The 19,953-nt window shown below is 37.3% G+C and overlaps 1 protein-coding gene across 3 annotated transcripts; it reads right to left on the bottom strand.

Annotated features, from left to right (window-relative positions):
* Positions 1–2,659: 2,659 nt before the first annotated feature.
* On the bottom strand, positions 2,660–9,656 carry crabp2b (cellular retinoic acid binding protein 2, b). Of its 3 annotated transcripts, none has more exons than XR_015515897.1 (5): positions 9,445–9,606; positions 8,292–8,470; positions 6,037–6,153; positions 5,292–5,686; positions 2,660–4,533 (listed from the first exon to the last, which is right to left on the bottom strand). XR_015515897.1 is itself a non-coding variant. In NM_001320394.1 (4 exons), exons 1-4 carry the CDS (start codon positions 9,536–9,538, stop codon positions 5,636–5,638), a joined length of 441 nt encoding a protein of 146 aa, NP_001307323.1. In that variant the 5' UTR covers positions 9,539–9,656; the 3' UTR covers positions 5,293–5,635. The 3 variants fall into 3 exon arrangements, 1 of the variants encoding a protein (NP_001307323.1); XR_015515898.1 differs by having other exon boundaries at positions 2,660–4,525; positions 5,347–5,686; NM_001320394.1 differs by lacking the exon at positions 2,660–4,533 and having other exon boundaries at positions 5,293–5,686; positions 9,445–9,656.
* Between the last annotated feature and the right edge of the window lie 10,297 nt (positions 9,657–19,953).

The following is a 19,953-nucleotide window of genomic DNA, read 5'->3' as shown; positions in this document are numbered from 1 at the left end:
AATAAGTGGTTAACTCAAAATTGCCTGAAAGTTAAATCTACTCATTTGAAAAGAGTTTTGAGCTCAGTGTTGAAGGTAATGAGTTAATTAAATACCTCATTACTTCAACCTAAATGGAGTAAGTTCACAGTACTCATATAGATTAGTTTTTTAACTCAAATGGTTTGTAGCAATTGGTTTCTTTGGTCATTAAAGGTGTAGGTGTGGTTGCTATGTTTTTTTTCTAGATTGTTTTTGGGGCATTCTTAAATATTGCTGGAAGATTGTAATGTTTTCTGATAAGTTACAAAGAGGTTCTAGGTGGCTTTAGTGTGTTTTGGATTAGTTGTTTGTAGTTGTTACAGTTTTTCTCAGTCGCTTTGGTGCATTTCTCACAACACTATTTACATTTGCACAACAGGTCATGCATTTCTCAAAACAATTAGTCATTTGTGCACATCCTAGTAGCAGTTTTTCATTCCTTTCAGCAAATGCTTTTGGACATGCATCAATTGCTTTCATACAACTCTCTGCTGTTTATAACATTATCATTTGTCATGTCATGTCAGTCAAAATTAACTAAACTTGTAAATGCTGAATAGTCATTATATATAAAACTAATAGTCCTCATTTCATTACTTGAGTCATTACAAACAAAACTGTTGAACTAGATGTCAAAATCGGTCAAACAAACTTTATTAAAAAAATAATTAAACTTTATTTTCCTGAAAATGTCTTTAAAATTGAACAATTTGATGAATGATTTACAGAACTGTGTGTGTTGTAGGTTCAGTTCCAATATGTACAGCAATATTGTTTACAGTTGTGCACAGCTCCCAGAAGGGAGTTTATGTTTGTTGTAAATAAGGGTGTGTTTAATCTTTTGCACAATGCTGTAAATAAATTAGGATTGTAAAGAGCAAATGCAGGAAAAATGTGAAACACACATATTTAGTGTCTTGTACTCTGATAACTCAGTTAATGCAGTGATGTCCAACTTTACTGTAGTTTTCATATGGCTGTGCAAATAGTATACAGTGCTGTCTTGAGCATTTTCAGGAAGTGTCACCAAAAATCTGACTTTTTTTGCATTGAAAAATGTCCAGAGTAAACTCATAATGAAAAGATGACTAAGCCATTTGACTATCTTGTTCATAAACAATGGTGTCAGCACTTTTCATTTTGATGATACTGACTCTTTGATTGACATGAATACTTGCTTTTGAGGAATGAACTATCCATTTTGAGCATTTGACGCGCTTTTGCAGGTTATCAGCTAGGTTTTGCACTAATTGTTTTGAGAAATGCATTAACTGTTGTGCAGAAATGCACTGGGTGTTGTGAGAAACGCACCAAAGCAACTGAGAAAACCTGTAAATACCTCATTACTTCAACCTAAATGGAGTAAGTTCACAGTACTCATATAGATTAGTTTTTTTTAACTCAAATGGTTTGTAGCAATCGGCTTCTTTGGTCATTAAAGGTGTAGGTGTGGTTGTTTTTCTAGATTGTTTTTGGGGCATTCTTAAATATTGCTGGAGGATTGTAATGTTTTCTGATAAGTTACAAAGAGGTTCTAGGTGGCTTTAGTGTGTTTTGGATTAGTTGTTTGTAGTTGTAAATGTCTCTTTGATGATTTCTAGAGCATTACAAGATAGTCATTAATGGTGTAGGTGTGGTTTTTATGTCTTTTCTAGATAGTTTTGGGTGTTCATAAATATTGCTGGAGGATTTTAATGTTTTCTGGTTAGTTACAAAGGGTTCGTAGGTGGTTTAAGGGTGTTCTAAGGGATGTTTGTGGGGTTGCTGATATGTGGTAAATGATTCTTGCTTTTACAAACACCACAAAAATGTTGTCATGGTCTGTAATATCATTACGCAGAGTTTATGAACTTTCTCAACCTCCTCCAAAAAGCATGTAAACTCAATGTCAACCTCTGTACACAGCAGCACATGCACACTTTCAGAGCTCACAGGTTATATGAGCAAAAACCTCTTAACAGGACCACTGAGAATCGTTTGAACTCAAATGAAAAGTGCACTGAATAAGTCTACTGTGAGCTCTGTTGTCTGGAAACCTGGAAAATTCATCATTGGCAGCAGACTGAAAAAACACACCACCGCTGAATAAATTCTGTCCAAGGCAAAGAGAAAGACAGAAGGAGTAGAAGAAAGCATTTTACTTTGCATTTTAATCCTCAACTTTTCTGCATTGATTACTTGTTCAACGTTTAGATGCGTGTCCTAGGTTTCCTTTTTAAAAAGCAAGTTTGGATTGAGGATCTGGCTGTAGAAAGACAAAAAGAAAGAGAATGAGGAATGACAGACATTCTCTCTGACCTCATGAGATAACTAGCAGCAGATGGGAGAAAGTGCAGTGGGAATGTAACCGTAAAAATGTGAAATTATTTTCTTTTCTAACATTTGCTCAGTCTTTCCATACTCTTTCCCCTGATCACCCTTGCCAGGGAATCGCCCAATTGATGTGCTCTCATGAAATACAAATTTATAGTGTTGTTCGAACCTGCAAGTGGTTGGATCGGGAGACAGAAAGAGAGAACAGAGCATTCTGAAGTGAAGGAATGAGGCATAACATTAAGTGGAAAAGAGCAGCCGAGGTCAACGTCAAAGAGATTTATACATCCAGGAGACATGATAACAATAAAGCAATCATAAGGGGTTTACATGTGTAAAGTTTTATTGCCAAAAACATTTCTGATCGATAAGCCACATTGTGGTATATACATGAAACTGCAACATTAAAGGCACAAACAATAACAATAAATACAATTTTCAGATAATGCGTCAAAATTCTTCCATCTTTAAACAAGTACGACTGGGGAAACACTGTACAATAACAGTACATGAATAATTATATACTAATATGTAATAAACATTACTTCATTTAGAACTAATAATGAATTAAGACATGCGCTAATTATGAACTAACTTTTGAGTTCATGAATGAATAACAGCTACCTTAGGCTCATTCTGAAAACATAGCCCTATATACATTTCTGGAAATCACGAGATCAAAGGAGCGTATGTCTGCATTTCGTTTTCAAAACGAATGCTACAGGGCGGTATGATGTCATTCCTTTTTGTGCTATTCAGCTGACTGCTTACCTCCATGTGGACGGCTTTCCAGGGGCTCGCCATGTACGTCGGAGGATTTGAGAAGCAGAGCGAAGTTGACCGTAATGATAGGGTTCGAATTTGGTGAACAAACAAGTAAATAACTGGGTGAGAATGTGGTAAAATCTGAAAATGTGGTAAAAATCAAGCTGCGGTGAGGGCTAGGGCTTCTGGGTTGCTTTTGAAAACAATGTCGGTTGGGCTTAGGGATGTGGGTCAATCGGTGCTTTTGAAAACACTATCGTTTATGGAAGGGGGTGGGTGTCACGGTCGGAGGTTGGGGAAAAGGAGCGAGGACCCAATTGCAGACAAAATCCTTTATTGTAAAATAAGAATAAAACAAGAAGAGGCAAAACAAACTAACCAGAGGGGGAAAACATTAATTAAAAGGCAAAAAACAAACTTGACTGGGCAGGCAGGAAAAGGCAGGGCTGGACACAACAGGACAGGGAAATAATCGACGACGAACTGGCACAGGACAGCAGACATGAGGAGAATATAAGCAAAAATAAATTAACACAAACAGGTGAATCTAATAAACTAATAATGGGTCAACAAGGAGGGTAGGACTAGACAATAGACGGGAGAGCACATGACACAAAGAGACAACACAAGCCATCCGCTCACATAAAACGAGACTAGAACACACAGCCAATGAGAGAACTCATTCAAGTAAACATGAACCACGTTCTAAACACAACACCAGCAAAAGACTGAACGCGAGACACGAGTACACGATGAATGAAAACACTCACCGTGCACTCACACACACAGCTTGCATGTTTCATCTCAGCGCCGACCGAAACCAACTAGACTGAGACGCTAGGAATGAAACACTACGCTGCAGAACGAACACCCGGGCAAGAGCGCGCAATTGCAAACACGTCCGGACCTCACGCGCCCGCATCAAGGGGGAACGCGCACGGTCAAAGCGTGCTCACAAATGGCGCTCATACAGAGACAAACACAATTGCAAAAGCTGTGCTCGACCCGTGAAAACTCAAGTCGAGCACAACACAACACAAGACATGACAGGACTAGTGTCTGGATTCTGCCACTAAAACAAGGATTAACAAGACCAGAGTGGCAGAATCCTGACAGTGGATAGGGGGATTGGTTAGTCAGTCAGTCGACAGCGGCCTCTGGGGGATTTTCTTGAGAACAGCAGGCACGAATGGCCCTCGCAAGAGAAATTTGAGATCTCAAAAAGTGTACACATCGGCCTCTGGTGGAGTCGCGAAAACAAAAACTGCAAAAAATTTAGCTCCTGGGATGTATTTGGTGCTCTCCAAAAATGTATATCAAGGTACATAATCAAAATGAGCCTAGGTTATAATTAATTGTTAGTTCATGTTTGTAAATGAATGTATTAATCAACACTTCAATTTTAGCTAAATGTAGCTTACATGAACTCATGACCTGGTAATGTATCTTTATGTCATGACTTTACTCGGAGAGGTTCATTATCATGAACTTATTAAGGACTCGTGAACTCTTCTGTTAAAATGTTACGGTCATGTGCAACCATCAAGTGTGTGTTTACATTGAGAAACAATAGAAAGTGTTCTGTCTACACCAAAATGAACGTTTAAGACAAAGAGGTTTGAGTAGTTAATAATGAGTTATTGATGATGTGCCCCTTCAATTAACTTTAACTACAGAAAAAGTATTCTTTCATGACTTTACTTGGAGGGGCACTTAATTATTCACTCATTCTTTATGACTTATGAACTCCTGTGTTTGTACGTAACAGTCTTGTATGTCCGTCAAGTGTGTGTTTACACTGAGAAACAATAGAAAAGTGTTCTGTTTACATCAAAATGAACAGTTTAAACAGGGGAGTTCATGAGTAGTTAAGAATGAGTTAATGATAATGTGCCCCTTCAACTAACTTTAACTACAGAAAAAGAGTTCTGTCATGACTTTACTTGGAGGGGCACATAATTATTAACTCATTCTTAATAACTCATGAACTCTTGTGTTAAACGCAATGTCATGTACGTCCCTCAAGTGTGTGTTTACATTGAAAAACAGTAGAACAGTAGTGTTGTGTACACCAAAATGAACAGTTTAAACAAAGGAGTTCCTGAGTAAGAATGAGTTAATGATAATGTGCCCCTTCAAGTAAAGTCATTGCATAAATATACATTAGCAGGTCATGAGTTCATGTAAGTTGCGTTTAGCTTAAACTAAGGAGTTAAATAATACATTTAAAATGAACTAACAAATGACTCATGTTGTAGTCAAATTTAGTTTATGATTAGCATATGCATAAACTCACCATTAGTTCATAATAGAGCAATGTTTGGTTTACATATTAGTACATCATTATTCATGTACTGTTATTGTACAGTCTTACCACAATGTCTGATCCTTCAAACACCTTTCTTTCTCTGACTTACAAACCTAATATGTCAAACAAAAGGGTGAAAGGACAGGGAATTTGTGCAGTAATAAACTAGCATTTTTTTCTTCCTCCACAAAATGACAGTTGAGTTGAGATGGAGTGGACTCAGATCCTTCAATCTCGTTCATACACCCGAGTGCAGACAACATCTCCGGCTCTCATAGTCTGAAAAATAAACATTCCCATCCGACTGCTTAGACAATTTGCAATTGATATCCGACAGGCTTTCAACATCGCAACACATGTTTAATATTCACATACCAGATCACATCTTGTTCTCTGAATTCAAAGAACGCTGTCTTTCATTCATGCAAAACTTATTTAACTTAGCGAAAGCTGCAAAATATCAATTAGGAACTGCCAAGACAGACGGTGAGGGACTTGTTAACTGTAATTGGCCTAAATGTGAGCTGCGTGACTATAATGAATGTGAACATCCACTCATCGTCAATAATGAATAGGAGTCAACAACATCGATATATTCATTTAGCTGTAATACTCAGTGTTGTACTTACGAGAATCATCTGGCCATCATTGGTCAGTTCTCGTGTCCATGATGTCTCAGGCCCCTCCCCCTTCTGTAGCGTCTGCTCGCAAGAGATTTTACAGTCCGTTTCCCATTTCGGAAAACTCTGAGGAGAAATTAAATAGGTTATTATTAGTGTTTGTGTCTATAAAAAGGTAAAGTTTGAGAAGTGAAAGAATAGTATAAGAAAATAATAACAATACTACATTTTTATGATTCTTTTTATAATAGGAAACTTTTTAAATAGTGCAAATAATACACCATCTGGCCACAACAGTCACTGTTTGTATTTAGAAGCTAATGGTTAATGTCCGCGTGAACCGGAAGTTGCTGAGACTTTTATTTCAGTGTGTTGACGTACTGAAATATAACGAAATATTGAGAAGCGCGCGAGGCTTTCTTTTGCGCATCATTCCCTTAAACGTAAACCAACCCTAAATCGCAAATTAATGGTAAGAGAGCTTTGGAAACCCAGGTTGACGTCAACAGAAGGACTGCCACTCCTAACATGGAAGAAATGTTAAAGATTACCAGAAAACTGGCACAGATTAAGTATTCGACTTAAGAAGAACAGTGTGAGCTAGCAAAATAAACATTGTAATTTTATTTCAAGCAATCTTTAGGAGACTAGCCCTTTGTCGCAGGGATTAATAGTGTCTGGTATCGCATTACAAGTAATGCAAAAATGTAATCAGATTACTTTTTATGTAACTTGTAAAATAACGAGTTACTTTTAAAAACGTCGAGCCATTTACATTGTTTTTACATTTATTTAATGATGTTTTCCTATCCCTTTGTTAAGAGAAATTTCATAAAATGCAGACGTGTTGTTGTATATGATGTAGAAACATGCTACTTACTGTATTTCTAGCTTAAATGTGAATATGTTTTTACAAAAATAAAAAATAAAAATAAACAGTTAAAAAGAAACACCCATACACACTCATACACAACAGCCAATTTATTTTATTTAATTCACTTATAGCACGTCTTTGGATTGTGGGAGAAACTGAGGACTTGGAGGAAACCCACGCCAAAACACAAATGCCAACTGGCCCTGCCGGGATTTGAACCAGTGACCTTCTAGCTGTGAGGCGACAGTGCTGTCCACTGAGCCACCATGCTGCCAAATACATTTTACATGAAAAAAGTACCATAACGTATTAATTTCCTAAAACATTAACTAAGTAACATATTTAGTAATTTTTGTAAAGAATTAACAAAAGATTGCAACACTTTACCCCAACACTGACTATTAATATGCTACAGATGTGTTTATTTTTACCCAAACCAATGTAGTTTGTATGTTTTTTCAGTTCTTATTTAACAATGTTTGAAGACGTATCCCATGACCCTATTCCCGAATAGCAACCAGAAGATTAACCTATCTAGATCAAGCATCAATTAAGCTTAACCTCAGCATTTAAAGCCAAAAATGCACCTCTGAATAGAAATTAACTTTGTGACATGGCATTAAGGTCATCAAAACATTGTCTTTATGAATGCAAAATGTTATCAGGGCTAAAAGTGGTCCGACACAATATTTGAGTACTCTTTTTGGCTAGAGAGAGTACATTATTCCTGCTGTATGCTTATGTGCACTTTTAGACATTTTATTATATTTTTGCGGTAATTTACTGTTGCCAGTTACAGCAACTGATAGTAACTTACATGTAAATATGTTTTACATTAGCAGGGCCCTATAGTGCAATTTCATTTTACTGTAAAATAGCTTTACCACAACTTCTTTTTATGGTAAAATCCCCTTTAAGAGATTTTAATTTTACAGTGTGGCAATTTTTACAGTACTTTTACTGTAATTTATTTACGTTTTACACTAGCAGTACAAAACCTTTATTTTTAGTATTTTCTGTTGAATTAAATAAATTCTAAACATAGATTTTCATCAACTGTCTCATAATTTTCTTCAATTACAGTAGCAGTACTTGATTACTTTCATTACAGTAGAATACCGCAAATTTATAATACTTAATAGCTACTGTAAAAGTTTTAAAATGAGCCACAATCCAGTGCATATTACAGTAGTAAACTGTAAAAAATGAATGTAGTATTTTACTGGGTGTTTTTGCAGTAAATAACTGTAGAATTGCAGCAAAGTCTAACAGAGGAATGCAATTTACAGAGATAAATTATAATATTAAAATGTATTATATAATTCTAATAGAAATATTTAATATTCTAAAGTTCTGAATGCTGAATTAATAGAGAGAATTTGTGGCGTACTGTGCATGGTCGTCCATCCACCGTAGTCTCATTGAAGGACTCGCCCACCGTGAAGGACACATGAGTGGTCCGAACGCTGGTGGAGGTCTGAACAGACAGGCTCTCCCCCTGCTGTGAGATCTCAACTGCTGGTTTGGAAGCTGCTGCAACTGCAATCTTCCTAAGAAAGACATTTACACCTGTAGAACACACATGTACACATGAAATTAAAAGCTCATTCATCATGATCAACAATCAAAGCAACTTTTCCCTCGCTCAGTTTCCTGTTCTTAATGAGCGTGTCCAGTCTGCACTGGAATGCTTTACAATTTAAACTGCAGTCACACATTTATGCAATCATAAAACACCCAGGGAAATGTAAGCCTTTAAACTATTAAGCCAAGACAGTGAACTCACTGTCCCGTTTGTTTCAATTAGGGGCGCCAGCAAACTTGATCTAAGTGAACTTGCCCTGGAGTGAATAATTGGGGTCGAGGGACGGTGTGTCTGCAGAGCCTAGCGGCTGGCCGAGGGGCCCTGTATTAGGGTCTGTGAGTCTAATCACAATCCCACGAGGAAATGAAGCAGAACTTTTTTCCATGCAGCTTCCCATTGATGTTTCTTTTAAATTATATATAAATAAAGATCCTGACATCACATGCAGTCATTCAGGATGTTCATGGCTTAATTTTCTTGTCAGATGATAAAAAATTTAAAGTTTAATTAATTTTTAAAAATAAATATATAGCTAATAAACAGTTTTTTTGTCCCAGATTTAAAAAAAAAAAGATTTCTTTTAACAATCTAAAGCAAACTTCTTCTTTTTTAAAGACTCACAACAAACAGAGAAAAAAATAATTCATTGAATTGACTGAACACTTTTTGGGTGAGTGGTTGCAAATATTGGCTTAATTCAAACAAACAAATGAAGTTGAACATGACAATTTAATTTGTTTGCTTAAATTCAGCACTTATAAACTGTTTGCAACGATTAAGAAATGATTAAATCTAATGAATAATTTGGTTTCCAGTGTATGAAAATAACTTTATCATTTGCAATTTCTCATCTAATAATGTAAGACAACTTTTTGAATATCCTAAATTTAAGTAGCAGAATAATTCATAAATAAATGGGTTTGAAAATTAGATATAATGACGATTCTTTAAGACTCACCGAGCGCTTTCAAAAGCTCCTCGAAGTTTTCGGAGCTTTTCATTTTCCAGGATCCAGAAAAGTCCGCGAATGTTTTCTCCGTGTTAGATTCCATGTTTCTGCGTGTCTTTCTTTCACTCTGCTGCTCTCTCCCTCTCTGTCTCACTTTCTTTCTCCTCTCTCATCCGCCGGTGTTCAGCGATCTTTCTCTCTCTCAGTCTGTTTGTGCGCTGTTGAGTTCTCCACCAATCCGGAGCGTTTGCGCCTGTGCTCGGTTTTAATGGGCGGCCGCTGCTGCTTCCAGTAAAAATCCATGGAGACCTCAGTTTGCCCCACCATTTGCTTTGAGCAATCGGGTCATTCTGGTAATTCCTTCAATTAGCCTACACCCAAATACATGTTATTTGTCATTTTGAAGGCGCTTTTCTCCAAAGCCACTTAATGTGTGCATGCTTTAACACATCACTTCTTTAGGTAAACAGCCATTTTACCATTGTTGAATCCATTCAGCCGTTTGCCGGGAGCAGTTTTTGTTTAGCTTAGTATGAACCATTCATATTCGTGTTATGTTATGAATTGGCCACCAATTAACCTCTGCATTTAAAGCTAAAAAATGAGCTTTTAATAGAAACTAACTTGTGGACATAGCATAAAGGTTGACAAAACTTTGCATTTTTTAATGTAGACCATAATCAAGGCTAGAAGTAGTCCGACACTGTAAAAACAATGTTAAATTAACAAATTTAACATGTAAAAATTAACAGTTTTCCGTTTTTTTTGTGATTTTATTTTACTTTTATCATTGATAATGATGAAAAACTGACTTTTATTAAAAAATGTTATCAGTTTAAATTGATAAATTGTCTCTGTTGGTGTTGTTTACGGTACAAAAACCTACTGCCAGTAGATTTCTCTATTATTTCCATATATATTAATACATATTGTTGTAGGCGCTTTTCTCTGAAGCCACTTAATGTGTGCTAACATAAAGGTAACAATTCACTTTATTGGAAATAGGTTAGAGTTAAACAGTTGAGTTTTACCATTGTTGAATACATTCAGTCGTTTGGTGAGAGCAGTTTTAGCTTAGTTATGTTATGAATTGGCCACCAATTAAGCTTAACCTCTGCATTTTAGGCCAAAAACTGAGCTTTTAATAGCAATAACTTGTGGACATGGCATAAAGGTTGTCAGAACAACGCCTTTATGAATGCAGACCATAATCAAGGCTAAAAGTAGTCCGACACAATATTTGAGTTAACTTTTTTTGGCTACATTGTAAAAGCAATATCTGTATATTAACAGTTTTCCTTATTTTGTGATTTATATTTTTATTGTATTTACTTTTAACCTTAAAAAGGTTGAAAAAGTGACTTTTATTAACATTTTTAATAATTTAAAGTGATATATAGTCTGGGTTGGTGTTGTATAATATGATACAAAAGCCTCGTAATAAACTGCCAGTGAGTTTTCTGTCAATTTACAGACTTATTTCTCTAGATATAATCTATATATTAATATATTTTATAGTTGTAGGCTCTTTTCTCCAAAACAACTTAGGGTGTGGCTTTTTGAATTTATTCAGCTGTTTGGTGGGAGCACTTTTAGCTTAGCTCAGCTTAGCATAAATCATGTATTAGACAATTAGCCTCAAAAATGTCAAAATTTTGTTAATTAACCCATTTAAAGATTTACTTTAGTAACATTGCTTACTAAGATCGAAAGAAAAGGAAAAGTTGCAATAACAATATGAACTATACTCTCATTCTGACTGATAGTCAAGCGACTTTAGCTACAGCAAGTGCAATGATATTACGCTGTGCCTGAAAATAATCCCCAGGTAACCAACACAATCTCACGGCAATTCGTAACTTTTTCATTTAGTGGCTAATTCGTATGAATTCGTACGATCTAATTCGTACAATTTAGTACGATTTGCTTATCCCCCAATGACGGTTGGGGTTAGGGGTGGGGTCAGGTGCCACGCCTCCTTTTTAAAATCGTACCATTTCGTACGACTGAACTCGTACGAATTCGTACGAAAATAATCCCCAGGTAACTAGGTAGCAGCGCTGCATAATATCATTGCGCCTGCTTCAGTCATGGAACGGCAGCATAGTTTGTTGATAATTATGCAGAAATAAGACAGAATTCCTACAAGTTCCAACTAAAATAGAAACTCCTCATTTTCAAGATGCTAATGGTCTAATCTGATTTAATGATTTATGCTAAGCTAAGCTAAAAGTACACCCGCTAGGCCTTAAGTTCAGCTGAATAGATTAAAAAATTATAAAACTCAACTGTTTAACTGTGTAGGGCAGATATAAAATATATATAAATATAATAGAATATATAAATATATATATATATATAAAAAAACAAGTGGAGTGTTACTTCTTGCCATGGGATCTCAATTCAAACATCTACAGTGTGCCATGTTTAAAAAATGTTAAGACTTATTTTATTAGTCTTGTAGGCTATAGTGACCTGGAAAGCATTCCAGTATGTTTTTGTCAAACACTGAGCTTTTGTTTAAAAATTCAAATGGTTTTAAATGCAAGGAAACCTCTATATTATTCGTATTCCTTTCTCTCATACAAACATGCCAACAAAGACATCTCATGCTGGGCTTTGTTAGTATTCAAGCACAACAGTCAGCCATTGTCAGTCAATCATATCACAGCTACAAATCTCGGCTGTCTTCTGTTTCTTGCTGAGCGCTGCTGTCTGTGTCCTAACAAGACCCTCAATTTCCACTAAAGATTTGAACACATTTAAATCGACCGTGACTTGTTAAGACTAACAGTATTTATGTATCAAAAGGATAATATAATACAAATTAAGTTGCTTATGACAATGAAATTATAAAAAGTGTATAATTACATTTAGAAATAAATGAGAAACTGCTGGTAATTTCCTCTGAGATGTAGCTGGCTTTCTTTAACTGATGACTAAAGGAGATTTTTAGCTGAAACTCTGGTCCTTCGGTAATCAAAAATGCAAGTCTATAGCTACTGTCACTTTGAGAGTCAAAAATACACACAGAGGCAGAGGTGTAATTTTCACTGAGAACTTGTTGGATTTATTTATAATTAACTTTTCGCATGTGTCTATCTGCAATCAATAGGTCTATAAAAAACATAGATATACTTGGTTGATGTCTTTGATCAACGTCCAGGACAAGTGATTTACATCAAGTAAAGTGGTTAGTTTGACAGTGTACATTGTTTAACCTTACATTTTGTTCACATACAAAACATTAATGGTGAATATTTTTATTTATACATTTATTACACGATTCACTCAAGTCTTTACAACAAGTCCTTATTAACAACAAATTACACTGCAAAAAATGCTTTTCTTGCTTAGATTTTTTGTCTTGTTTCTATTCTAAATATCTAAAATTTCTTATATCAAGAAGCATTTTTTAGACAAGCAAAACATATTGCCTTGTTTTGAGAAATATTATGCCAATATTAAGTCAGTTTTTCCTTAAAACAAGCAAAATAATCTGCCAATGGGGTAAGCAAATTAATCTTGTTTTTTCTTTTGACGTAAGATTATTTTGCTTGTTTTAAGGAAAAACTGACTTAATATTGGCATAATATTTCTCAAAACAAGGCAATTTGTTTTGCTTGTTAAGAAAATTCTTCTTGATTTAGGAACTTTTAGATATTTGGACTAGAAACAAGACAAAAAATGTAAGTAAAAAAAGCATTTTTTGCAGTGTAGGCTTATACTTTTTGACACATAGTTTTGTGGCCTATAATTCCTTTTAGCTTTATACACTAAATTTTTTTTTATATTCAGCTTAATTGTTTTTATATCACCTAGTATCTAAATGTAAACCAAACCACGACAGACCAAAGTTGCACCTCTGCTTATAGACAAAAAAACAACAAAATCTTTGGCTTCTGTTGATACATTGAGGTCTTGTTAAGTGAAACAGTCAGTCTGTGCGTGAAGTTGACATCATTTACAACAACAGTGACTTTAAACCGCACCCTTGGCAAATGGATCTGATGCACTGATCTATCTGGAAAGTTCTCTATATTAGATCAGTGACCTGATATGGTTCCAGAGTTCTCTTGTATCATAATGACGTACATTCGCATAAACTCACGTGGGAAGTAATGCTGTATGCTTACATTTTTTTTTATATGGCACAGGTTGCATCATGGTTAAATGAAGTATGAAACGGAAGTTAAGATTGTCCATTTTACCGTTTCATGAGATGCATCCAATTGAAATAGTTTCTGGAGTGAGAAAAAATGTAGAGGGGAACATGATTTCATAATTTGGCAACCAATTGTATCACTGGAAGATGGAGGAAGATTTGAATTGCCAGTGGAGGATTACTGTTCACCAGAATCCCTATCGGCACGACCCAACAAGAATGAGGAGATAGATTTTATAGATGAATCCTATCACATTGGTCGAACCACTGCCTCCCACTAAGGCAGTGCAGAAACTACCCTAAAAGATTGATGGCCCTGCCTTAAAGGACTATAATCCCACCTTAAAGGATCTGATAGCTCCACCCTAAAGGACTTATAGTCCCACCCTATATGACTCATAGTGCCACCCTAAATGTCAGATATAGTCCCAAACCCAAAAGACCCATCCTAAAGGACTGATAACCCCACCCTAAAGGACTAAAAGTCCCGCCCTAAATGACTGATAGTCCCAAACCTAAAAGGACTGACAACCCTGCCCTTATGTACTTATAGTCCCGCCCTGAATGGCTGATAGTCCCAAACTTAAAAGACTAATGGCCTGTCCTAAAGGACTGATAGCTCCTTCCCAAAGGACTGATAGCCCCGCCCTAAAGGACTTATTGTCCCGCCCTAAATGGCTGATAGCAAACCCTAAAGGGCTGACAGTCCCGCCCTAAATGACTGATAACCTAAAGGACTGGTGACCCATCCTAAAGTACTGATAGCTCCACCCTAAATGACTGATAGTTCCACCTTAACTGACTGATATAGTCCTAAACCCTAAAAAACAGTCCTAAAGTACTGATGGCTCCACCGTAAAGGACTGAAAGTCTCGACCTAAAGCACTCATAATTCAGGCCTAAATGACTGATAGTCCCAAACCCAAAAAACCCATCCTAAAGGACTGATAACCCCAGCCTAAAGGTCTGATAGCCCTGAAATGGCTGATAGCACACCCTAAAGGAATTATATTCTCGCCCTAAATGACTGATAGTCCCAAACCCAAAAGACTGATGGCCTATCCTAAAGGACAGATAGCTCCTTCCTAAAGGACTGATAGCCCCACCCTAATTGACTGATAGCCCCGCCCTAAAGAACTTATAATCTCGCCCTAAATGGCTGATAGCACACCCTAAAGGGCTGATAATCTAAAAGACTAGTTGCCCATTCTTTGATAGCTCCGCCCTAAAGGACTCATAGTTTGGCCCTAAATGACCAATATAGTCCCAAAACTAAAAAACTCGTCCTAAAAGACTGATAACCCCACCCAAAAGGACTGATAGTCCCGCCCTAAATGGCTGATAGTACACCATAAAGGAATGATAGTTCCATCTTAAAGGACTCATATTCCCACCTTAAAGGACAGATAGCCCCACCCTAAGGGACTGATCCGATTGTTAAGTGGTGACGTAGGTAATACTGTTTCCGGGTCCAAGCCGCTATTCATTTGAGTGGAGAAATCATTCGTTTATGATCACGTTGTATTACTATCACACATTAAAGGTAATTTTATATAAAGTCATAGTGTACACAACAATCTCTGGGTTTGCTACATAACAAATACCAAAAATTTAACAATTCATAATAAAAGAATCACTTTCTGGCCATCGGATATTAGGCATGAACATATATATTGCGATCGTGATTTCCGAAAGTATTTTTTCACTTTGTAAACGTTTATTATTACCATTTCATGAGTCTACCCATTCAGTTGAATGGAGCGCTTGGACCCGGAAGCCGCTTCGCATGACGTCAAACTTAACAAGCGGATAGCATGCCCGTAAAGGACTAATTGTCCCATCCTAAAAGACTAACAACCCCACCCTAAAGGGACTCATTATCCCACCCTAAAAGACTGATAGCCAACCCTAGATTGTCTTCCATTAGACTAGAAATGAAAAACATTCAGGGAAAATTCTGGTTTTTGATTCAAGATCATGGGGGCAAATGAATTTGTAAGTTTGTACATTACATTCAATGAGCTTCATCTTTAAATTTCTAACAGAAGACAGAATTGCTTTTCTTATTCACATTTATCCACATGAGTTTCATCACCACGTCAGCATGCCCTTAATAAAAGGTAAGGCCATTATTATCATTAGTTGTCTTTAATCAGCTCCATTCATTTTCTTCAAACAAGCTCAATCATTCTCTCAATCTCTCCCTTTGCTCTAATCTGCCTCACTTCATCTCGTTCTGTTCCTTTTGTGCACGTCTCCACATTCCTCATACAAATGGCGTGAAAGAAGCGGCGAGGAGACGAGAAGCAAATGGAGCGTCTGAGTGGCCAAAAGGGAGCCAGGGAGGAGAGAAAGAATGAGGCCGAGCGTGTAAACTGAAACCACATCCTCTTCTCCAAATGCTCAGAGGTAATTACCAGCCGATTCCTGAGTTGCTCCCCACCCGTCTCTTTTCTCTCCCTTTACCCCCAGATCTAACCCCCCTACCAAGAACATTTCAACAAGTCTGGATAAGAAATGATATCCCTGGAAATGGAACAGAGGAAAAGCGGAATGGGAAAACGAGTGAGCGAGAGAGAAGAGAAGAAACTGTGTATTTTCAGCCAGAATGGAGAGAGTGGCAAAAGTTCAAGCGGTTTCCTCGCTCTCCCTTTGAATGCTTCCCCTAAAAGCACATCAGCAAGTCTTTCTTTGAAGGGGACGACTCAATAAAGCTACTTGAATTTGAATGAGAAAACAATCCTGATCCCACACTCACCGACTCCTGACCCTATTATCTAGGAGACGATGCAGAACTCATGTATGAAAGTGAAAGGAGGAGGAATTTGTCTACATAAAAAGTCAATTATTTAAGTCTGTGAGGACAGCCACTACAAACCTAAGTGCATTTACTGGGTAGTAACTGATTACATGTAATCTGAATTGTGTTATCAGGTTTAAAGAACACTCCGCTTTTTGGAAATAGGCTCGTTTTACAACTTCCCTAGAGCTTAACAGTTGAGTTTTACAACTTTTTTAAATCCATTCAGCCAGTCTCTGGGTCTAGCGGGATCACTTTAAGCTTAGCTTAGCTTGAAAATCATTGAAGAATGAAACTGAGCAATGAAATTCAAATCTAAACTCAAGTGTAATCTAAACTTAATCAAATAAATAGTTTGATTACATTAAGCAAAACGTGTCATCTAGATATAGACTACATTTTCTTAGGCTGTACTCACATTATGTACAGTTGACTTGAACCGATCCAAAGCACGCTTGTCCCCCCTCCCGTCTCCCCCGATGGACCGCACTCACATTACATTCGGGCCTGGGCACGATTACGTCATCGATGCTGCGCTGCTCAGTAAGCGCTCTCGCTCAGCACAGTGGAGATTTCTTTAGTTATATCGTTTAAGTCAATTGATATGCAGTGACACGCTGTCAAATATTGCGCAGAACAGATCTGCCACTTTTGACGCTCATAAACAATCATAAAGTGCACGTGCTGCAGGTATTAGGAGGTTTGCTGAAAGTGCAGCTGTCGTGCAGTGAGGGGTTTGTGTCTTTAATGATCTATGACAGTTTGCGTTAATTGAACAGTAAGAATGATTAAATAATGCATATTAAAAGTCACGTCTCACTTTCAGTTCCGGGCTCGGGCGTGAGAAAGTCCAAGTGAACCGCGCTCAGGCACACCTCTTCCAACCAGGCCAGGGCCAGCCAAGTGAACCGTGCCTGAGCCCGATTCAGAGCACTCACACTTCTCAAAAGATCCAGGAAACGGGCCTGGGCACTGTCCGGATAGCATAGTTTGAGCGCGGCCTTAGTTTTCCACCAAGGACTGTCCAAACCTTTCATAATACGACCTCCATGAAAACCAAGCAGGCAGCATCACACATTTCTCTGGCCCACAAAATCAGCTTTTGCTTGACCCACATGCAGGAGTGTACATGACTGGACCAAGTCTGTCTTCCAGACAAGGGCCAAACAAGGACCATATCAAAGTCCCTTTTAAGGCAAGTCATTTCACTCGGCGGCCACCTTTGAAACCCCTCTCGGGCAGTATGCTCTGAATGGGGAAACATCAAATTCTTCAAAACTGCTTGCCAAGCTTAGCATTAAATTTCAAATTAGGAGTCACTGATAAAATTAAACAACACCAGTACTAAAAGGCGGGCTTTATTCGCCATATAGCGGTCAATGATTGGCTCCTGTGCTAGTAGGCAGAGCTTTATTCGCCATTTTGACGTTACACTTTTTCCCATTATAAAAATTATGAGTGATATGTTTTATATATTCTATAATCTTTGACCATATCTGGGCCAAGTCTCAGCCAAGTTAATTAACCATAACTGGACCGGAACATGGACCAGGTATGTTGGAGTGTCAAGACTGCAATGAAATTGATAAACCCATGAAGAATTGCGCTTTAGGTGCACTATGGGAGTACTTTTTCTCGAAGTGACATGATTAGATTTTTTCCTTTACTTAAAAATAATTTAAATGTATTTTAAATGTGGGTCAAGATAGGCTAAACTTACGTGGCTCACACATACATTTTTAATATCTGGGCCAAATACTACATTTCACATTTGGCCAAAGTTTTGTGTGCTGCCTTAAAGACGGTGTAACTTGTGTAATGGTCTTTCATAATAAGCCAGAACACATACAACATTTCAGTCTACAAATCAGTTGTCATGATTTAGTCATTTTCTTTTCGGCTTAGTCCTTTTATTAATCAGGGGTCGCCACAGCAGAATGAACCACCAAATCCAGCATATGTTTTATGCAGCAGATGCCCTTCCAGCTGCAACCCATCACTGGGAAACACCCATACACACTCATTCACACACATACACTATTGACAATTTAGCTTACCCCACCTATACCACATCTTTGGACTGTGGGGAGAACCAGAGCACGCAGAGGAAACTCACGCTAACACAGGGAGATCATACAAACTCCACACAGAAATGGCAACTGACCCAGCTGAGCCGAGGCTCGAACCAGTGACCAGTGCTACCCACTGCACCACCGTGCAGCCAAAACAATTGTGATTATTATTATTTCTTTCATTTAATTCAATTCAGCTTTATTTGTGTAGCGTTTTTACAATGTAGATTGTGTCAAAGCAGCTTCACATAAATGGTCATAGTAACTGGATCAGGGTAGTTCAGTTTTTAGTGTTTAAGTTCAGTTCAGTTTAGCTCAGTTCAGTGTGGTTTGAAGTCATTATTGAGAGTCCAAACACTGAAGAGCAAATTCATCGATGAGTAGCTTTTCAGATCATGAACCATGCAAGCCAGTGGCGACAGCGGAGAGGGAAAAAAAACTTCACCAATAGGAGAGTGAAGAAAGAAAACCTTGAGAGAACCCATTTAGCATCTATTCACAGTATTTTCAGCTATAACAATAGATTTTTATATTTTTAAATTAAATTTGTAAGGTCTGGTCTTACAAATATCAAGATTTACATCCAAAAATAGCTGTTGACTTTCCCAGAGATGGGTTGCGGCTGGAAGGGCATCTGCTGCATAAAAACTTGCTGGATAAGTTGGCGGTTCATTCCGCTGTGGCGACCCCGGATTAATAGAGACTAAGCCGACAAGAAAATGAATGGCTGTTGACCTCTCATGTACTAGCAATCTTACTGTTAAGAGGGTTAGCTATTTATAATAATCCTGTTTAATTCTACCCCTTAGATCAGGGGTGCCCAAACTTTTTCTTATAAAGGGTTAAAAAACAGACTTGATTGAGGCTAGTGAACCGGAGGTAAATATAGTTGGCATGGGTAATTTCCTAATGTATTTAATAATATTTAAAAATAACTAGAAAGTACTGCTTTATAATAACTAATACAGCATTTTTTTTTGACATATTATATAATAAACTTATTACAGTAAAAACAAATACAGTCTCATTTATAACAGAATTACACTATATTTTGCCTTGATTTGCTCACCGGGGTCTTCTGCATAGTCCTCTTTCCGTCAAGTCGAGTGACATTTACTGTACATTTTTTAAAAATCTGATTCTTTTACAACATTTAATTGAAACGTTTCATTTCAGTTAGCTTTTTTGTAGATCAGCAATAAAACAAACAAGAAAGGTAATGACGTTAAAAAAGATGATCTCTTCTAAAGGCATTCAACCCCAACCCTCTCCATCCTTCTCACTCTCTTCTGAGAGATGGTGGGTCAAATTAAAGGTTACAATGGGACAACTTTGGCCCGTGGGCCCTAGTGTGGGCATCTCTGGCTTAAGTTAATCAACACAGCGTATTTTGTCACCATGAATTTACGAAGTAGCAAATCCTTCATTTTAAATATATATTTGGCGCCACCTAGAGTTCCCGCGCTCACTTCAGGAACTGT

Source organism: Danio rerio, chromosome 19 (genome assembly GCF_052040795.2).
Source record: "Danio rerio strain M-AB ecotype USA chromosome 19, GRCz13ab, whole genome shotgun sequence".
Lineage (NCBI taxonomy): Eukaryota > Metazoa > Chordata > Actinopteri > Cypriniformes > Danionidae > Danio > Danio rerio.
The sequence above is the reverse complement of the archived record's forward strand: the minus strand, read 5'-3'. Positions and strand labels throughout refer to the sequence as shown.

What these genes read in the sequence shown, in the direction of transcription:
- crabp2b (NM_001320394.1), bottom strand. Translation starts at nt 9,538, where the DNA reads ATGGAATCTAACACGGAGAAAACATTCGCGGACTTTTCTGGATCCTGG. An exon ending in GGAGCTTTTGAAAGCGCTCG is followed by an intron (nt 8,471 to 9,444) that starts GTGAGTCTTAAA and finishes TGTGTTCTACAG; the next exon opens with GTGTAAATGTCTTTCTTAGG. An exon ending in ATGATGGCCAGATGATTCTC is followed by an intron (nt 5,687 to 6,036) that starts GTAAGTACAACA and finishes TTTATTTTTCAG; the next exon opens with ACTATGAGAGCCGGAGATGT.